Source organism: Apostichopus japonicus, chromosome 11, assembly GCF_037975245.1.
Source record: "Apostichopus japonicus isolate 1M-3 chromosome 11, ASM3797524v1, whole genome shotgun sequence".
Taxonomy (NCBI): Eukaryota; Metazoa; Echinodermata; class Holothuroidea; order Aspidochirotida; family Stichopodidae; genus Apostichopus; species Apostichopus japonicus.
Window position 1 is genome coordinate 10,689,852 of NC_092571.1, and position 16,363 is coordinate 10,706,214.

Consider the following 16,363-nt stretch of genomic DNA (forward strand, 5'->3'; position numbering starts at 1 on the left):
GAATTTGTAAAGCAAAGAGCAGATATAACATCATATCAGTGAGCATTGAAATGCCTGTTCCACGATGAACAGCCTCAAAACTGTCTATGTGTGTAGTCGAAGGCGTAGCCCAATTGGATTTGGGGCTGTAACGACTTGCCCGAAAAAAAAGCCAACATTTTTCGCGCGCTTTGCGCGCGTTCAACATATCGATGCCAATATCATTGACATTGCATGGCATCGTGTACCTTACGGTCCGTGAAAGTAGCACAGTATACCGCCGGATGCTAATGTAAACAACCAAATGTCTTATCATGTAGATGGAGAAAAAGCATACAGATCCATTTATGTCAAACTCTCTTTTACAGTAGTAATGTCGGCCAATCTTAGAACTTTATTTTAATTACCAAGGAGATAATTTTTAAGCTATTCATTGCTATTTATTTTTCTCTCAGTAGGTGCCCGAAAAAAATGGGAAAAAAATTGGTTGCGGGGCGGGGGGTGGGGGCTGCAGCCCCGCCTCCTACGGGACCTACGCCTATGTGTGCAGTGTTCGGTTTCGATATACCTGATATCGGAAATATCTGCTATTTTTCATTTCCTTCAACGAAGTTTTATATAGCCATAATAAGAGGTTTTAATATTTGTACACCAATAAATTAACTGTGTCTGAATTTTCCAAAATTTCCTCACCAACATTCTTCATCATACTTTCCTCTACTCGTGCAATTTGTACCTGTCTATTAGGGGTTGAAGGAGGTTTTTCCCTATTGGTTGTCCATAGATTGAATTTTGTGCAACATTATGGGTATGTTTTGAAGTGATTTTTATTCACGAGAAATGTGAATTTTCAAATTCTCAACAAATAATGGGCTTAAAACCTTGAAAAGTGGGGCTTTCGGATATTGTGGGCCGTGACGTAGAATCGCCTACAAAAGCAATGATCCATAGGACATGCAATGAGGTCGAACATGATGTGTGACTGGTGACAATCTTCAAAAAGGTTATGGATGGAAAAAAAACTTTTGGGAAATACTTGGTTCTCAGGCAAAAGTGTACATTTGGTTGGTCAATTTCAAGCCCGAGAAGTGTCATTTCCGGTGATCTGGGGGGTATCAAAACCAGAAATTTTCTTGTACGCTCCGCGCCAACCGATGGTGGCGCTCCGCTTAGATAGTAATTCGCGCCCCCCGGGTTAGAAAATCCTGGATACGCGCCTGTATATAACAAATGGAAAAACCCGAGTTTTTACACACATAATTCCCACTGACATTGGTCACAGAACATAAGTAGGTCATTGACATTCGAACTTGGCAACTTGCCCAAGTTCATCGCACCATGGGAACGACACAACACATTGAACATGATGTTATATTCTCCCGCCATCTGGACGCCGAGTGTAATATGCAAATTATGAATGGTACTGCGCAGCGTGGTTAAATCTTAACCTATTGCGACACAAATTTTGGGAGGCTGTTGTTTGAAGTAACTTTTGTATCAAATGTAAGGTACTGTATCATGTATGTGACACAAGAGAAAGAAAATGAAATCGGAGGCTGCTCGAACCAGTTTCAGCTTGATTTTTACAACCCATCGCACAACACGTGCGTGCGTAATTTGTTTTCTTAACATGACTTTTAATGAGTAAGTAGGAAAGGTGTTTAAGTTTGCTAATTTATGCGAGTTTTTGTTTAAAATCTTGTGATTGATAGACAAATATATTGTTTTTTTTCTTCAAAAGTTACGACGTTGCCGAAGGCCGAGTTATATAAATTCAGTGATCTGAACTTCTGAAGACCACGAATACTGATCATGTGTGTTAGGCAATTATTATTACACGAAAGGTTCGCAATATTATTGGGCCTAATTAGTAATTAACATACATTGATCGTTGTCTTGCTGCCTGAATTGCTACCAGCTGGAAAAGAAAACCTTAATTATTGTACTCATAACGTCCTATTTTCATTAAAAGTCCAGTAACGGTGCGTCGAAAAAGCCGCAATCGGGAAACGGCGTTTAACCGACCGGCAGGCGATACGGTGAAACGGTTAGCGAAATATCTGATAGGTCACACCCTTATTTAAACACACACAACAAAACGCCCTTATTCAATGAAAATATACTGAAAACCATATCGCAAAAACACAAAATCGCTTATAACTCGAAAACGGAAGGAGACATCGACTTTTGTCGGCTGTATAGGGATTTCCTAAACCGAATTTTGATGCGCTCTATCCACCTGTGTCATTTACGAGCTTCTCTGACGTAAGCTGCAGTACGTAATTTCTCTGTACCAGTTCCGCGAAATTTATTTACGCAGTAAACATCGTTCATTATGTTTTCTTTCACAACGAATATTCAAAGTTGTGCTCCACACGCTTCACAGATATTATGTCGTTCATTTTCAATTCTACTTTAAAATTACATTTTCGAACGATGCATTGCATGCCTTATCAAGCATTCCTGATTAGTAAAACTAAGGAAGGATATTCAAATATATATTATTTTCATTTGACATGATTTTATGAGTTGTTCCACTTGAAAAACGTTGATAAAACTGAAAAACAAAACATTTACTTCTCATGTGACGCATACCGGGAGACTCATAAAAACTTCCCCTACTCATTAAAATAAACTTATACATGCCGTTAGGCCAGTTGAAAGCCGTCAGGCCAGTTGAAAGCCCTCCCCAGTAATGTTTGATCAGCTCTTCCCAATATACAATACTCAAATAAGCAATGAAAATATATTCATTTTCCACAGAAATCTACCCAACGTGGGCCCCAAGTCACTGCTTTATTTTCTTAGTAGTCATGGAAACAATTGTTTGCAACTCTCTTGCTGTCCAGGTGTTTTCAAGTTTTATTAATAGCACGACTTTTGATTGGTTCATTCAAGATAAACTTTCTATCCCTGCTGGATTGTTCTACTTATATATATATATGAATGAATATTTGGTTTTCAATTAACTAAGTAACAGATAACATCCATTCCATTACGAACAGTAGGGGTAAAATAATGTTTGCTTCTAGAGGCAGCCAGCCATGAAGGTTCTGCAGTGCTAAACCCCCCACGAAGATAAATACTATGCTAATTAACATAAGGTAGGCGTGAATTTGACAAAGCCAAGTTTAAGATTGGACTAAACCTTTCAAAAAAGTTTGGCGGTGGGGATATCCAGGGTAGGGAATGCACATGTAAGCAGCATACTACAGGTGGCCCAGACCCAGGCTGCGACCTTACCAGGGCAGTCCATCTGCTTTCGCGGGTAACTTACAGTAACAGGTTAGGGGGAAAATCACAGTTTTTTTTTTTTTTTTTTTTTTTTTTTTTGCGTGCATTGATGTCGGGGAGATTTTTTGGACGGAATGCGCTCTCAGAAAAGTTTGAAAATGAGTGCGGTTCTGTAGTAAACGGTACTGTAGTACGTCAAGTAACAGGAATTTATTGGGAATAAAGATCTCTTTAATATCCAGCTACGACTGTTTCATTGTTGATATTTTTTTCTTGTTTTTTTCTGACACTGCGTTCCTTGGTGAGTTAACTTAAACTTATCCTAGTTTAATACTAGCCTATAACTTAAGAGTCATAGAATGTGCTTGTTACGATCGACCAAGACTAGTTTTTATTATCCTAGCCAAATCATTTTTCAAACAACTAGTACAGAACTTACTCCGTCTTATATACAATCACACTTTTGCAACGTTTGTAATATTCCTCGGCAACTTCTGGTAGAGTCTGAAAACGGCTGTAGTTACACTAAGGATTCTACACAAGTCACAACCTTGATATGTCTAGAATTGCCTTTGCGGTTTTTGATCGCGATAACTTTCGTGGAAATTTCGTTGAAACTTTGTTGACAACCGTGCCCGCAGTAGTCTAAATCTTGTCAACGAAATTAACCGATTTTCAACTTTTTTTATCGATTTTTAACTTTTGTTATCGATCGTTGATTTTTTTTCAACGGGAGTTAAGCGAAATCAGTACTGTACAGGTTTTGCAAAGTGATAAGAGAATGATGACAATTTGTCATTTCATCTATTTTGCAGTATTACTGTAAGTTTAAAGTACAATGCAATCTGAATTTAACATTTACAAAACTGTAAAACTAACAACCTCCTACTTATATATGATAATGATGTCACTCACTGCTACTGTATTGGTTGTATAATAACCACCATGGACATAAACATACTGTAATGAGGCCTAATTCCCATTTACTTATAGGATGATGATGTTACTCACTGCTTCTGTATTGGTTGTATCATAACTACTGTACCATGGACAGAACATAATGTAATCAGGCCTAATTCCCATTTACAGTACTTATAGGATGATGATGTCACTCACAGCTACTGTATTGGTTGAATAATGACCACCTTGGACATAACATAACTGTAATCAGGCCTAATTCCCATTTACTTATGGGATGATGATGTCACTCACTGCTACTGCATTGGTTGTATAATGACCACCATGGACATAAACATACTGTTATCAGGCCTAATTCCCATTTACTTATAGGATGATGATGTCACTCACTGCTACTGTATTGGTTGTATAATGACCACCTAGGACATAACATACTGTAATCAGGCTTAATTCCCATTTACTTATAGGATGATGATGTCACTCACTGCTACTGTATTGGTTGTATAATAACTATCATGGACATAAACATACAGTAATCAGACCTAATTTCCATTTACTTATACTGTAGGATGATGATGTCACTCACTGCTACTGTATTGGTTGTATAATAACCACCATGGACATAACATACTGTAATCAGGCCTAATTACCATTTACTTATAGGATGATGATGTCACTCACTGCTACTGTATTGGTTGTATAATAACTACCATGGACATAACATACTGTAATCAGGCCTAATTACCATTTACTTATAGGATGATGTCACTCACTGCTACTGTATTGGTTGTATAATAACTACCATGGACATAACATACTGTACTGTAATCAGGCCTCATTCCCATTTACTTATAGGATGATGATGTCACTCACTGCTACTATATTGGTTGTATAATAACCACCAGGGACATAACATACTGTAATCAGGCCTAATTCCCATTTACTTATAGGATGATGATGTCACTCACTGCTACTGTATTGGTTGTATAAAAACTACCATGGACATAACATACTGTAATCAGGCCTAATTCCCATTTACTGTACTTATAGGATGATGATGTCACTTCACTGCTACTATGGTTGTATAATAACTACCATGGACATAACATACTGTAATCAGGCCTAATTACCATTTACTTATAGGATGATGATGTCACTCACTGCTACTGCATTGGTTGTATAATGACCACCTTGGACATAACATACTGTAATCAGGCCTAAATCCCACCTACTTAAAGGATGATGTCACTCACTGCTACTGCATTGGTTGTATAATAACTACCATGGAGATAACATACTGATACCAGGCCTAATTACCATTTACTTATAGGATGATGATGTCACTCACTGCTACTGCATTGGTTGTATACAGTAATAACTACCATGGACATAACATACTGTAATCAGGCCTAATTCCCATTTACTTATAGGATGATGATGTCACTCACTGCTACTGTAATTCCAAAACTTACTGGTTTGGATATTTACGAGTGACGAGCTTACCTGTCTCCTCACAACCTTAGCACCTCATTCTACCGTGCCTATAAAGTCCTGGTAAATAAATAACACTGTGCGCCCTCTATGACCGGACCCCCCTTCCGGTCCCTCCTCCTTTCTCATGAGACCATTCCTAAAGAGTGGCCTCACGGACACGGGAGTGGGGGTGGCAAGGTCTGGCCACCCCCAACGACTCCCGTCGAATTAACTTCCCAAAGTGAACCCCTAACAAAAATTCACTGACGCCTTCCTAGCAGGGGGGAGTGTAACCCTCCCCGGCGCAGCGGGAAGGGGGGACACTCTCCTGAACCCTGCAGGCGGAACTACCCCTTAAACTAACAAGGAGCCTAAAGGTTTACGGTCCGCCACTTGTTACCTTTAGACCAACTTAGGTGAGAACGTAAGTGGAAGACTATGTACGCAAACGCATACGAAAACACCTAGGTACACTCACCGATAGACCTAGTCGATGGCTCTCTGGTGGAAGGTGGATCTGTCTATCTGGTGTGAAGCTCGGAGTCGTGAGTCAAGTCGAGCGACCGCTCCTCCGTCCGGCTGTGTCCCACCACCCTCTCGGGGGAGGGAGGCGGGAATGGAGACAGGTAAGCTCGTCACTCGTAAATATCCAAACCAGTAAGTTTTGGAATATTTACTTCGCTCCTCGCTTACCTGTCTCCTCACAACCTTAGCACCGAGTGGCACTGCCCGATGGTGGGAGGCCCGAGGGGTGGGACCTGTTACCCACCGGACCTCGCATCACCGCGCTACCAAATGCCGCTTCGGCGTGTAAAGTGTCGGTCAAGTAGCAGGCGACGAACGTAGTTGGAGTTCTCCACGCTGCTGCTTTGAGTATGTCCTCTATCGGGATGCCGGCGAATAGGGCTGTAGAGGCCGCGACCCCTCTGACGTCGTGAGCCCTTGGTCGGGAGGTCCCCGATGTGAACGGGCGTATGATCTCTACTAGCCACCTGGATAGAGTGTCTTTGGAGGCCGCTGCGTAGGGTGGCCGTGGTATGATGAAGAGAGAAGTTGATTGTCTTAACTTTTCTGTCTTGCTCAGGTACCACTTCAGTGCCCTGACTGGACACCATCGTTTGTCCTCGGCTACTGATGACATGGTCTTAATTTCCGGGATGAAAATGTCTCCTGGCAAGAAGGTCAAGGTCTGGTTCTTTGCAATAAATGACGGGTCTGGAACCATCCTTACCCCGTGGCCCTCAAATCTGATGTGATTCTGCTTGGTGGATAGGGCGTGGAGGCAACTCCTCCTTCTTGCTGACGCAACTGCGACGAGGAAGAGTGTCTTTTTTGTGAGGGCAGCCAGGGAGGCGTTAGCCATTGGTTCGTATGGTGGTCCTGCCAGGGCATGTAACACTGTTGAGAGTCCCCAGGAGGGGGCCAGCCGTCTGATCTGTGGGCGACGGTTCGCCATGCCTTTGACGAGTTGTGCAATGTACGGGTTATTGCTCAGTGTGGAGCCATCTGGGAAGCCCTGGTGGATGGCGGCGATGGCCGACCTGTAATTCCTGATAGTGGAGACTTGTTTCCCTTCTCCAAAGAGTGAGAGGAGGAAGTCGGCTATCTGTGTCACAGAGGCAGCAGGCAGCAGTATCTGTCTCGGTCGGCACCATTGGTCGAACTTCCGCAGACGGGAATCGTAAGTCGCTGCGGTCGTTCCCCTTCTAGCGTCGGCTGCCATCGCGGCAGCTGCTTCTGAAAAGCCTCTCTGTCGTAGGGAAGACCGGACAGCCTCCAGGCAACTAATTGTAACCCCTTGATGTCTGGGTGGGAGAGAGTTCCCTGTCTCTGGGACAGTAGGTGGGGCTTGTCCGGTAGACTCACTGGGACGTCCATGAGGAGCTGAGGGATCTCGGCGAACCAGGGTCTGCGAGGCCAGAACGGGGCTATTAGTGTGAACCTGCCCTTGGAGTTCTGAATTTTTCTGAGGACTTGTCCGATCATACACAGCGGCGGGAAGATATACGCCTCCATGCGGTCCCAAGAGAGGGACATTGCGTCCGTGTGGTAGGCCAGGGGGTGGAATCGTCTGGAACAGAAGGTCTGGAGTTTGTTGTTCTTGTGTGTTGCGAACAGGTCTATCGTGGGCTTGCCGAAGATCGAAAAGATTCTGTCGCAGGTCTCCTGTTCCAGAGACCATTCGTTGGGGTCTATGTGCCCCCTGGATAAGGCGTCCGCCATCACGTTGAGCTTGCCCGCGATGTGGGAAGCCCGTAGGATCGTACCGGAGTCCTCGGCCGCTGTTATCACCTCCCACGCGAGTCGGCACAGTCTCTCTGAGTGGGTGCCCCCCTGCCGATTGATGTAGGCCACCACTGTCGTGTTGTCGGTGAAGATTGTGGTTATCGTTCCCTGTACGTGGTCGTTGAAAACTTCCAGGGCTCTTTTGACCGCCATCATCTCTAGGATGTTGATGTGGAGAGATCTTTCTGTTTGGGACCACGTCCCCCATGCTGTGCGATTGCTCCAATGAGCTCCCCATCCGGACAGTGACGCGTCCGTCGTTATCGATGTCATTGGTAGCTGTATCGCAAAGGGTACCCCTGAACTCCAGTTGTTTGGGTCGAGCCACCATCGAAAGTGTTGGGTGACCTCCTCTGACCTGTAGATGAGCGTTGTTTTGTCTGGGTCTGTAGGGTCTGCGGACCTCAGGAGGTGCAGTTGCAGGGGTCGCATGTGTAGCCTGCACAGTCTCACTATATCGACGAGGCTGGCCATGAGTCCCAGGGCCCGGAGCCATGTCCCCGTTGGTGACCCCCGGTGTACCAAGATCTGTTGTGTGGTCGCCTTGACTGCCGCGACTCTTTCTTCTGAGGGTCGGGCTACCCCGGTGGTGAAGTCCAGTATGGCCCCGAGGAACTGGATCGTCTGGGAGGGCGATAGTCGTGATTTCTTCTGGTTCACGATCCAGCCCAGTTCTTGAAGGGTCTGGAGCGTTTTGTGGACGTTGTTGGTTGCTTCCGATAGGCTGTTCCCTACTACCAACCAGTCGTCTAGATATACGTAGAGGGTGACTCCTCTTTTTCTGAGGTAGGCGACTACTGCTCCCGCGACTCTCGTGAAGGTTCTGGGAGCCGTGGCTAGGCCGAATGGGAGCGCCCGGAACTGGTAATCTTGTTCTGCGTACCGGAACGCTAGGAATCGTCGGTGTTCTCTGTGTATCAATATGTGCAGGTAAGCGTCCCGTAAGTCTACGGTCGCCGCCCACATGCCCTTTCTGAGTAGGGGTAATATTAAGTTTAAGGTCTCCATACGGAAGTGTTTTGGTCTGATGTGTTTTGTGTTCAGGGGTTTTAGGTTTAGGATGGGACGCCAGGAGCCGTCCCGTTTTTTGGTCAGAAAGAAGGAGGACCGGAAGAGCGGTCCCGTCTCTTCCGGAACTCTTGTAATTGCCTGCTTGGCCAGCAGGGCCAGAATTTCCCCTTCTAGGGCTAAGCGTTTGACGGGGTCCGTGGGTGTGAGTGTCTGCCTTCCTCCGCCCCCGAAAGGTGGGCTGGAGGAGAATTCTATTTTGTACCCGTGTCTGACTGTGTCCAACACCCACTTGTCCCCGCCAATAAATTCCCATTGCTGGGAGAAGTTTGATAGTCTCCCCCCCACCGGCGGAATGGCCGCGGTGAGGTGGGCACCCCTAGGGCCGGGCGGCGAACGCTGGTCGGATGGAGGAGCGGTCACTGTCCCGTCTGGTCGACGTCGAGCCTCTGCCTCCTCTGGGGGCCCAGGGGCGGGTCGGACGGAAGGCTGCCCCCCGGCTTCTGCCTCTGAGAGCTCCTCTGCTCATAGATTTGGCGGGTGCTGCTCTCGTTCCTCTAGGTGCTCTGCTCTCCCTCGGGCGGAAGGGTCTGGTTCTCTGGGTAGGTGGGGGTCGGAATTCTGATTTGGCCAGAGTCTCCCTTCGGGCCACCTCTTCCTGCAGTTTCTTTTGGAAGCAGCCCGCGAAAAGGTCTTCCCCGAGGATTGGTAGTTCCAACATTCTGTCCTTAGCCTCCGTCGAAGGCCAATGGATGGCGGAGACGATGTTTTGTCTACGGGCCTTTACGGACCTGGTAGCGATCCTTGCAAATTGATCGTACGCGAGCCTGACGAGGGGGCCCAGCAGCAGGAGGAGCTGGCCCGCTTCGTCCCTGGATACTTGGCTGCTGTCCTCAGGTAGTTGTTGGTGGTGTCGCATGAGGACTTCGGCTGATAGCATTAGTACCGATGCGAACTTCATGCCCGAACGGGCTGCCATGTCTACCTCTACCAAGAGCTCTTCTAGCTTCCTCTGGTCCGGGGTCTTGAACACGTGTGTGGATGAGGCCCCTTGTTCGGCTTTTAGCCTCTCCTTGGCCTCCTGGGGGATGGTTGGAGATCTAAATAGATCCCTCCAGGCCTCGTCAGGTACCCTGACCGCTCTATCTGCCCTGGCCGGGAAGGCCGTCCACTTGGTCTTGTTGGCAATGGCCTCAAATCTGTCATAGCAGGTTGCGTCTACTGGTACGGTAGTTTTGGGCTTATATGACGCTTCGCCGGTCGCTGTCAATTTTGATACCCGGCCCGCCTTCTGCGGTTGCGTCTCGGGTTCCTCGAACCCCAGGTGTCGTCTAAATATGTCTGCCGCCCGTGTTATTAGCTCCTGTGGGAGGGCTCCTCCTGTCACGGGCGCCTCCTCCGGTTCGTAATTGTGGCCAAAGCTGTCCTCCATAGGATCGTAGTCGAGAGGATCTGGATCTATGGGCTCCCCTTCGTCCTCCAAGCCGGAAAGATTCACCGACGCTCTGCAATCCAGAGCGTCTGGGTCCGGGGCCGGTTGCGGGGTCATGGTCGGTACGGGGCTGGTAGGGCCCGGTGCCACGTCGGCTACCGTGGACGTCCTTTGCTCCAGCAGGGGCCGTAGCAGGCCGGTGAGTTTAGATAGCCAAGCTGGCTCCTCTTCCTGGTGCCGTCTCGGGGACCGGCGCCTCCTCTTGGATCTTCTGTATCCATCGTCGGAAGAGTCCGAGGACTCGTCGGAGATTGGAGAGTATCTCTTCCTCTCCCTCCGTCTTGGGGATTTTGTATGCGACCCCGATCTCTCCCTTCTGGGTCGGCGGGAGGACTCTCTCTCCCTGCTTTCTCGGGCCGGGATCTCCGTCGGAACCCGCCTCTCCGGCTCCCTGTCCGGCTCCCTGGAACGGGACCGGCTCCGTCTCCGCGTCCCCTCGGTTACTCTCTCTTTTGGACCCGAGCCTCCCACGGCCGGCAGGCCGCGCTCTGTGGGTTTGTTTAGCTGCGGCCCGGACTGAGACGGAGTCTCCAGTCCGGCCGAGCTGTGCCTCTGCTTCGGAGGTCTTTTCTTGGCAGGAGCCTTGCCTTTGCTCCTGCCCTTCCCTCTGGCCGTAACTGATCCGGACGTAGCCGGGGCCGTTAGGGGAATTCTTTCTCTTTCTCTTTCCTCTCTCTCTACCTCTTTCTCTCCTTCGGCCCTCTCCTGGCCACTCTCCTCCACCTCTCTCTCTACTACTCCCTCCTCCTCTCTATCTCCCGTTATTCCTGGAACCTCCGGCGCCCCGATTGCGCTCGGGATCGAGTCCAGCCTTCCCTGGAGCTTGCTACGTAAGCCCTCAAGCCACAGGTCGATGTCCTGCCACTGAGCTGGTGTAAACTTAATACACACCAGGCAGGGGTCTCGTCGAGTGCAGGATCTGCATTTCGGACAAAGGTCGTGTTCGTCCCAGGCTCTGCCTGGGCGAAACATAGAGCAGTTGATGCACTTCAATGGATTGCGTGACATGCTGAATAACTGGATTAAGGAAGATTACTTCTTAGTGATAAATGAACAACAATAGAAGCTTAACGTAAGAAGGGAGAACTAGGGAGGGAATTAGGCTTAGGTGGAGCGTAGCGTAACCTAGCAACGGTAAACAAGGTAACGCTACGGGGTGGCCTAACAAGAAAATGCAAGCTGAAACGAAAATGAGAGAGCGAGAAATACATACAAAAAGAGTGAAATATGAATCCCCAAAAGGGGGACGAGAGAAAACTAATTGGGGGGAAGCCTCTTTGCTTTGTTGCGAGTAAACAAGCTATGAAAACACACTAACAACAACACGCCTCAGCGTGGGGAGGAATAGGGCGGGAACCTAGGCAGTTTCGCGGAACTGCTAACCCCGCCGCAAACCAACCCGAGGAGGAACGCACTACGAAAACAGTCCCCAAAACCCTCCCTTTTTGACAAAAAGGATACTTATCGGTCAGGAAAGGACTGTCAAACTTCTAAAGATCCGAAGCTAAAAAACTTCCGGCGATCGTCGAAGAAAACCAAGACAAATTTCCAAGGAAACTATCCACAAGAAAAATATGCGTGTAGGCACTTGGAATGGTAGAATGAAAAAGGAGGAGGGACCGGAAGGGGGGTCCGGTCATAGAGGGCGCACAGTGTTATTTATTTACCAGGACTTTATAGGCACGGTAGAATGAGGTGCTAAGGTTGTGAGGAGACAGGTAAGCGAGGAGCGAAGTAAATTTGGTTGTATAATAACCACCATGGACATAACATACTGTACTGTAATCAGGCCTCATTCCCATTTACTTATAGGATGATGATGTCACTCACTGCTAATGTATTGGTTGTATAATAACTACCATGGACATAACATACTGTAATCAGGCCTAATTCCCATTTACTTATAGGATGATGATGTCACTCACTGCTACTGTATTGGTTGTATAATAACCACCATGGACATAACATACTGTACTGTAATCAGGCCTAATTCCCATTTACTTATAGGATGATGATGTCACTCTCTGCTACTGTATTGGTTGTATAATAACCACCATGGAAATTAACATACTGTAATTGGGCTTATATAATTCCCATTTACTTATAGGATGATGATGTAATTCACTGCTACTATATTGGTTGAATAATGACCACCTTGGACATAACATACTTGTACTGTAATCAGGCTTAATTTCCATTTACTTATAGGATGATGATGTCACTCTCTGCTACTGTATTGGTTGTATAATAACCACCATGGACATAACCTACTGTAATCAGGCCTAATTCCCATTTACTTATAGGATGATGATGTCACTCTCTGCTACTGTATTGGTTGTATAATAACCACCATGGAAATTAACATACTGTAATCAGGCTTATATAATTCCCATTTACTTATAGGATGATGATGTCACTTCACTGCTACTATATTGGTTGAATAATGACCACCTTGGACATAACATACTGTAATCAGACCTAATTTCCATTTACTTATAGGATGATGATGTCACTCACTGCTACTGTATTGGTTGTATAATAACTACCATGGACATACAGTAACATACTGTAATCAGGCCTAATTCCCATTTACTGTACTTATAGGATGATGATGTCACTTCACTGCTACTATATTGGTTGTATAATAACTACCATGGACATAACATACTGTAATCAGGCCTAATTTCCATTTACTTGTAGGATGATGATGTCACTCACTGCTACTGTATTGGTTGTATAATAACCACCTTGGACATAACATACTGTAATCAGGCCTAATTACCATTTACTTATAGGATGATGATGTCACTCACTGCTACTGTATTGGTTGTATAATAACCACCTTGGACATAACATACTGTAATCAGGCCTAATTACCATTTACTTATAGGATGATGATGTCACTCACTGCTAATGTATATATTGGTTGTATAATAACTACCATGGACATAACATACTGTAATCAGGCCTAATTACCATTTACTTATAGGATGATGATGTCACTCACTGCTAATGTATATATTGGTTGTATAATAACTACCATGGACATAACATACTGTAATCAGGCCTAATTCCCATTTACTTATAGGATGATGATGTCACTCACTGCTACTGTATTGGTTGTATAATAACTACCATGGACATAACATACTGTAATCAGGCCTAATTTCCATTTACTTATAGGATGATGATGTCACTCACTGCTAATGTATATATTGGTTGTATAATAACTACCATGGACATAACATACTGTAATCAGGCCTAATTCCCATTTACTTATAGGATGATGATGTCACTCACTGCTACTGTATTGGTTGTATAATAACCACCATGGACATAACATACTGTACTGTAATCAGGCCTAATTCCCATTTACTTATAGGATGATGATGTCACTCTCTGCTACTGTATTGGTTGTATAATAACCACCATGGAAATTAACATACTGTAATTGGGCTTATATAATTCCCATTTACTTATAGGATGATGATGTAATTCACTGCTACTATATTGCTTGAATAATGACCACCTTGGACATAACATACTTGTACTGTAATCAGGCTTAATTTCCATTTACTTATAGGATGATGATGTCACTCTCTGCTACTGTATTGGTTGTATAATAACCACCATGGACATAACATACTGTAATCAGGCCTAATTCCCATTTACTTATAGGATGATGATGTCACTCTCTGCTACTGTATTGGTTGTATAATAACCACCATGGAAATTAACATACTGTAATCAGGCTTATATAATTCCCATTTACTTATAGGATGATGATGTCACTTCACTGCTACTATATTGGTTGAATAATGACCACCTTGGACATAACATACTGTAATCAGACCTAATTTCCATTTACTTATAGGATGATGATGTCACTCTCTGCTACTGTATTGGTTGTATAATAACCACCATGGAAATTAACATACTGTAATCAGGCTTATATAATTCCCATTTACTTATAGGATGATGATGTAATTCACTGCTACTATATTGCTTGAATAATGACCACCTTGGACATAACATACTGTAATCAGACCTTATTTCCATTTACTTATAGGATGATGATGTCACTCACTGCTACTGTATTGGTTGTATAAAAACTACCATGGACATAACATACTGTAATCAGGCCTAATTCCCATTTACTGTACTTATAGGATGATGATGTCACTTCACTGCTACTATGGTTGTATAATAACTACCATGGACATAACATACTGTAATCAGGCCTAATTTCCATTTACTTATAGGATGATGATGTCACTTCACTGCTACTGCATTGGTTGTATAATGACCACCTTGACATAACATACTGTAATCAGGCTTAATTCCCATATGATGATGATGTCACTCACTGCTACTGTATTGGTTGTATAATAACCACCTTGGACATAACATACTGTAATCAGGCCTAATTTCCATTTACTTATAGGATGATGATGTCACTCACTGCTACTGTATTGGTTGTATAATAACTACCTTGGACATAACATACAGTAATCAGACCTAATTCCCATTTACTTATAGGATGATGATGTCACTCACTGCTACTGCATTGGTTGTATAATAACTACCATGGACATAAACATACTGTATCAGGCCTCATTCCCATTTACTTATAGGATGATGATGTCACTCACTGCTACTGCATTGGTTGTATAATAACTACCATGGACATAACATACTGTATCAGGCCTCATTCCCATTTACTTATAGGATGATGATGTCACTCACTGCTACTGCATTGGTTGTATAATAACTACCATGGACATAACATACTGTAATCAGGCCTAATTCCCATTTACTTATAGGATGATGATGTCACTCACTGCTACTGTATTGGTTGTATAATAACTACCATGGACATAACATACTGTAATCAGGCCTCATTCCCATTTACTTATAGGATGATGATGTCACTCACTGCTACTGCATTGGTTGAATAATAACTACCATGGACATAACATACTGTAATCAGGTGCGTATCCAGGGGGGGGGGCGTTGGGGGCGCGCGCCCCCCGGGTAAGATAAAGAGGAGAGGAAAAAAAAGAGAAGAAAAAGGGAAAAAAAGAGGGGAAAAGAGGAGGAGGAGAGGAAAGAAGGGAAACGAAAAAGAAGAAAGAGAGAAGAAGGAGAAAAGGAGGGAGTAAAAGAAAAACGCGAAGACACCGGGTAGAGAAAGAGGAACAGTGACATCATTACAGCGCTGAAGGGTAGCCAGTGACGGATCAATGATTTCGTAAAAGTGTGCCTCACCCTACCCCCTTACACCGACAACTCCATTTTTTTGACGTTTCCATTTTCCTCTCTCACTAATGATCTATATATATACTATATATGGTCTATCATAACGCGTGTGTAGAATTGTGCTATGAAACCAACTGTGGCTGGTCTCCAACTCGACCGTGTCGTCGGGGAACATGACGCATTTTGGGATGGGGGCGACCGCCCCCCCCCCCCTTCAGCATTTTTTTAAATGATATCGCTAAGTAATTTCAAAATAGAAAGTGCTTAGATGCAACTTACAAGGCATGGGAAGTGTCATTTCCAGCGATCTGGGAGACATTTTCGGCCAAAATTTGCTTGTATGCTTCGCGCTAACAAATGGTCCTGGGTAGTGCCATTTCCAGCGATCTGGGAGGCATTTTCGGCCAACATTTTCTTGTACGCTTCGCGCCAACCTATATATGGTGGCGCTACGCTTAGATAATTTGCCTACAGGCTTCGCCTCTCCCTTGGCAAATTCCTCGCTACGCGCCTGTTCGAATTTGTAACGCAAACAGCAGATATAACATCATATCAGTGAGCATGAAAAGGCGTTCCAGGATGAAAATCCTCAAAACTGTCCGACTTGCCTGAAAAAACAAGCAAAAATTTTCGCGCGCAAAGCGCACGTTCAACGTGTCGATGTCAATATCATATAAGCAAGCATCGGTTATTACATCGCATGCTATCATGTAC

At 45.0% G+C, this 16,363-nt stretch overlaps 2 protein-coding genes across 3 annotated transcripts in view; both read right to left on the minus strand.

The window, feature by feature from the left end:
- LOC139976121 (DNA fragmentation factor subunit beta-like) overlaps positions 1–16,363 on the minus strand; it is a 41,439-nt gene that overhangs the window by 15,796 nt on the left and 9,280 nt on the right. The gene's annotated exons all lie outside the window — the stretch shown is intronic.
- Positions 9,278–12,129, minus strand: LOC139976206 (uncharacterized). The gene is made up of 2 exons (XM_071984726.1): positions 11,852–12,129; positions 9,278–11,399 (listed from the first exon to the last, which is right to left on the minus strand). Exon 2 carries the CDS (start codon positions 11,396–11,398, stop codon positions 9,278–9,280), a length of 2,121 nt encoding a protein of 706 aa, XP_071840827.1. The 5' UTR covers position 11,399; positions 11,852–12,129.

Excerpts from the sequence above, each read along its gene's own strand:
- LOC139976206 (XM_071984726.1), bottom strand. The coding sequence starts at position 11,398 with ATGTCACGCAATCCATTGAAGTGCATCAACTGCTCTATGTTTCGCCCA.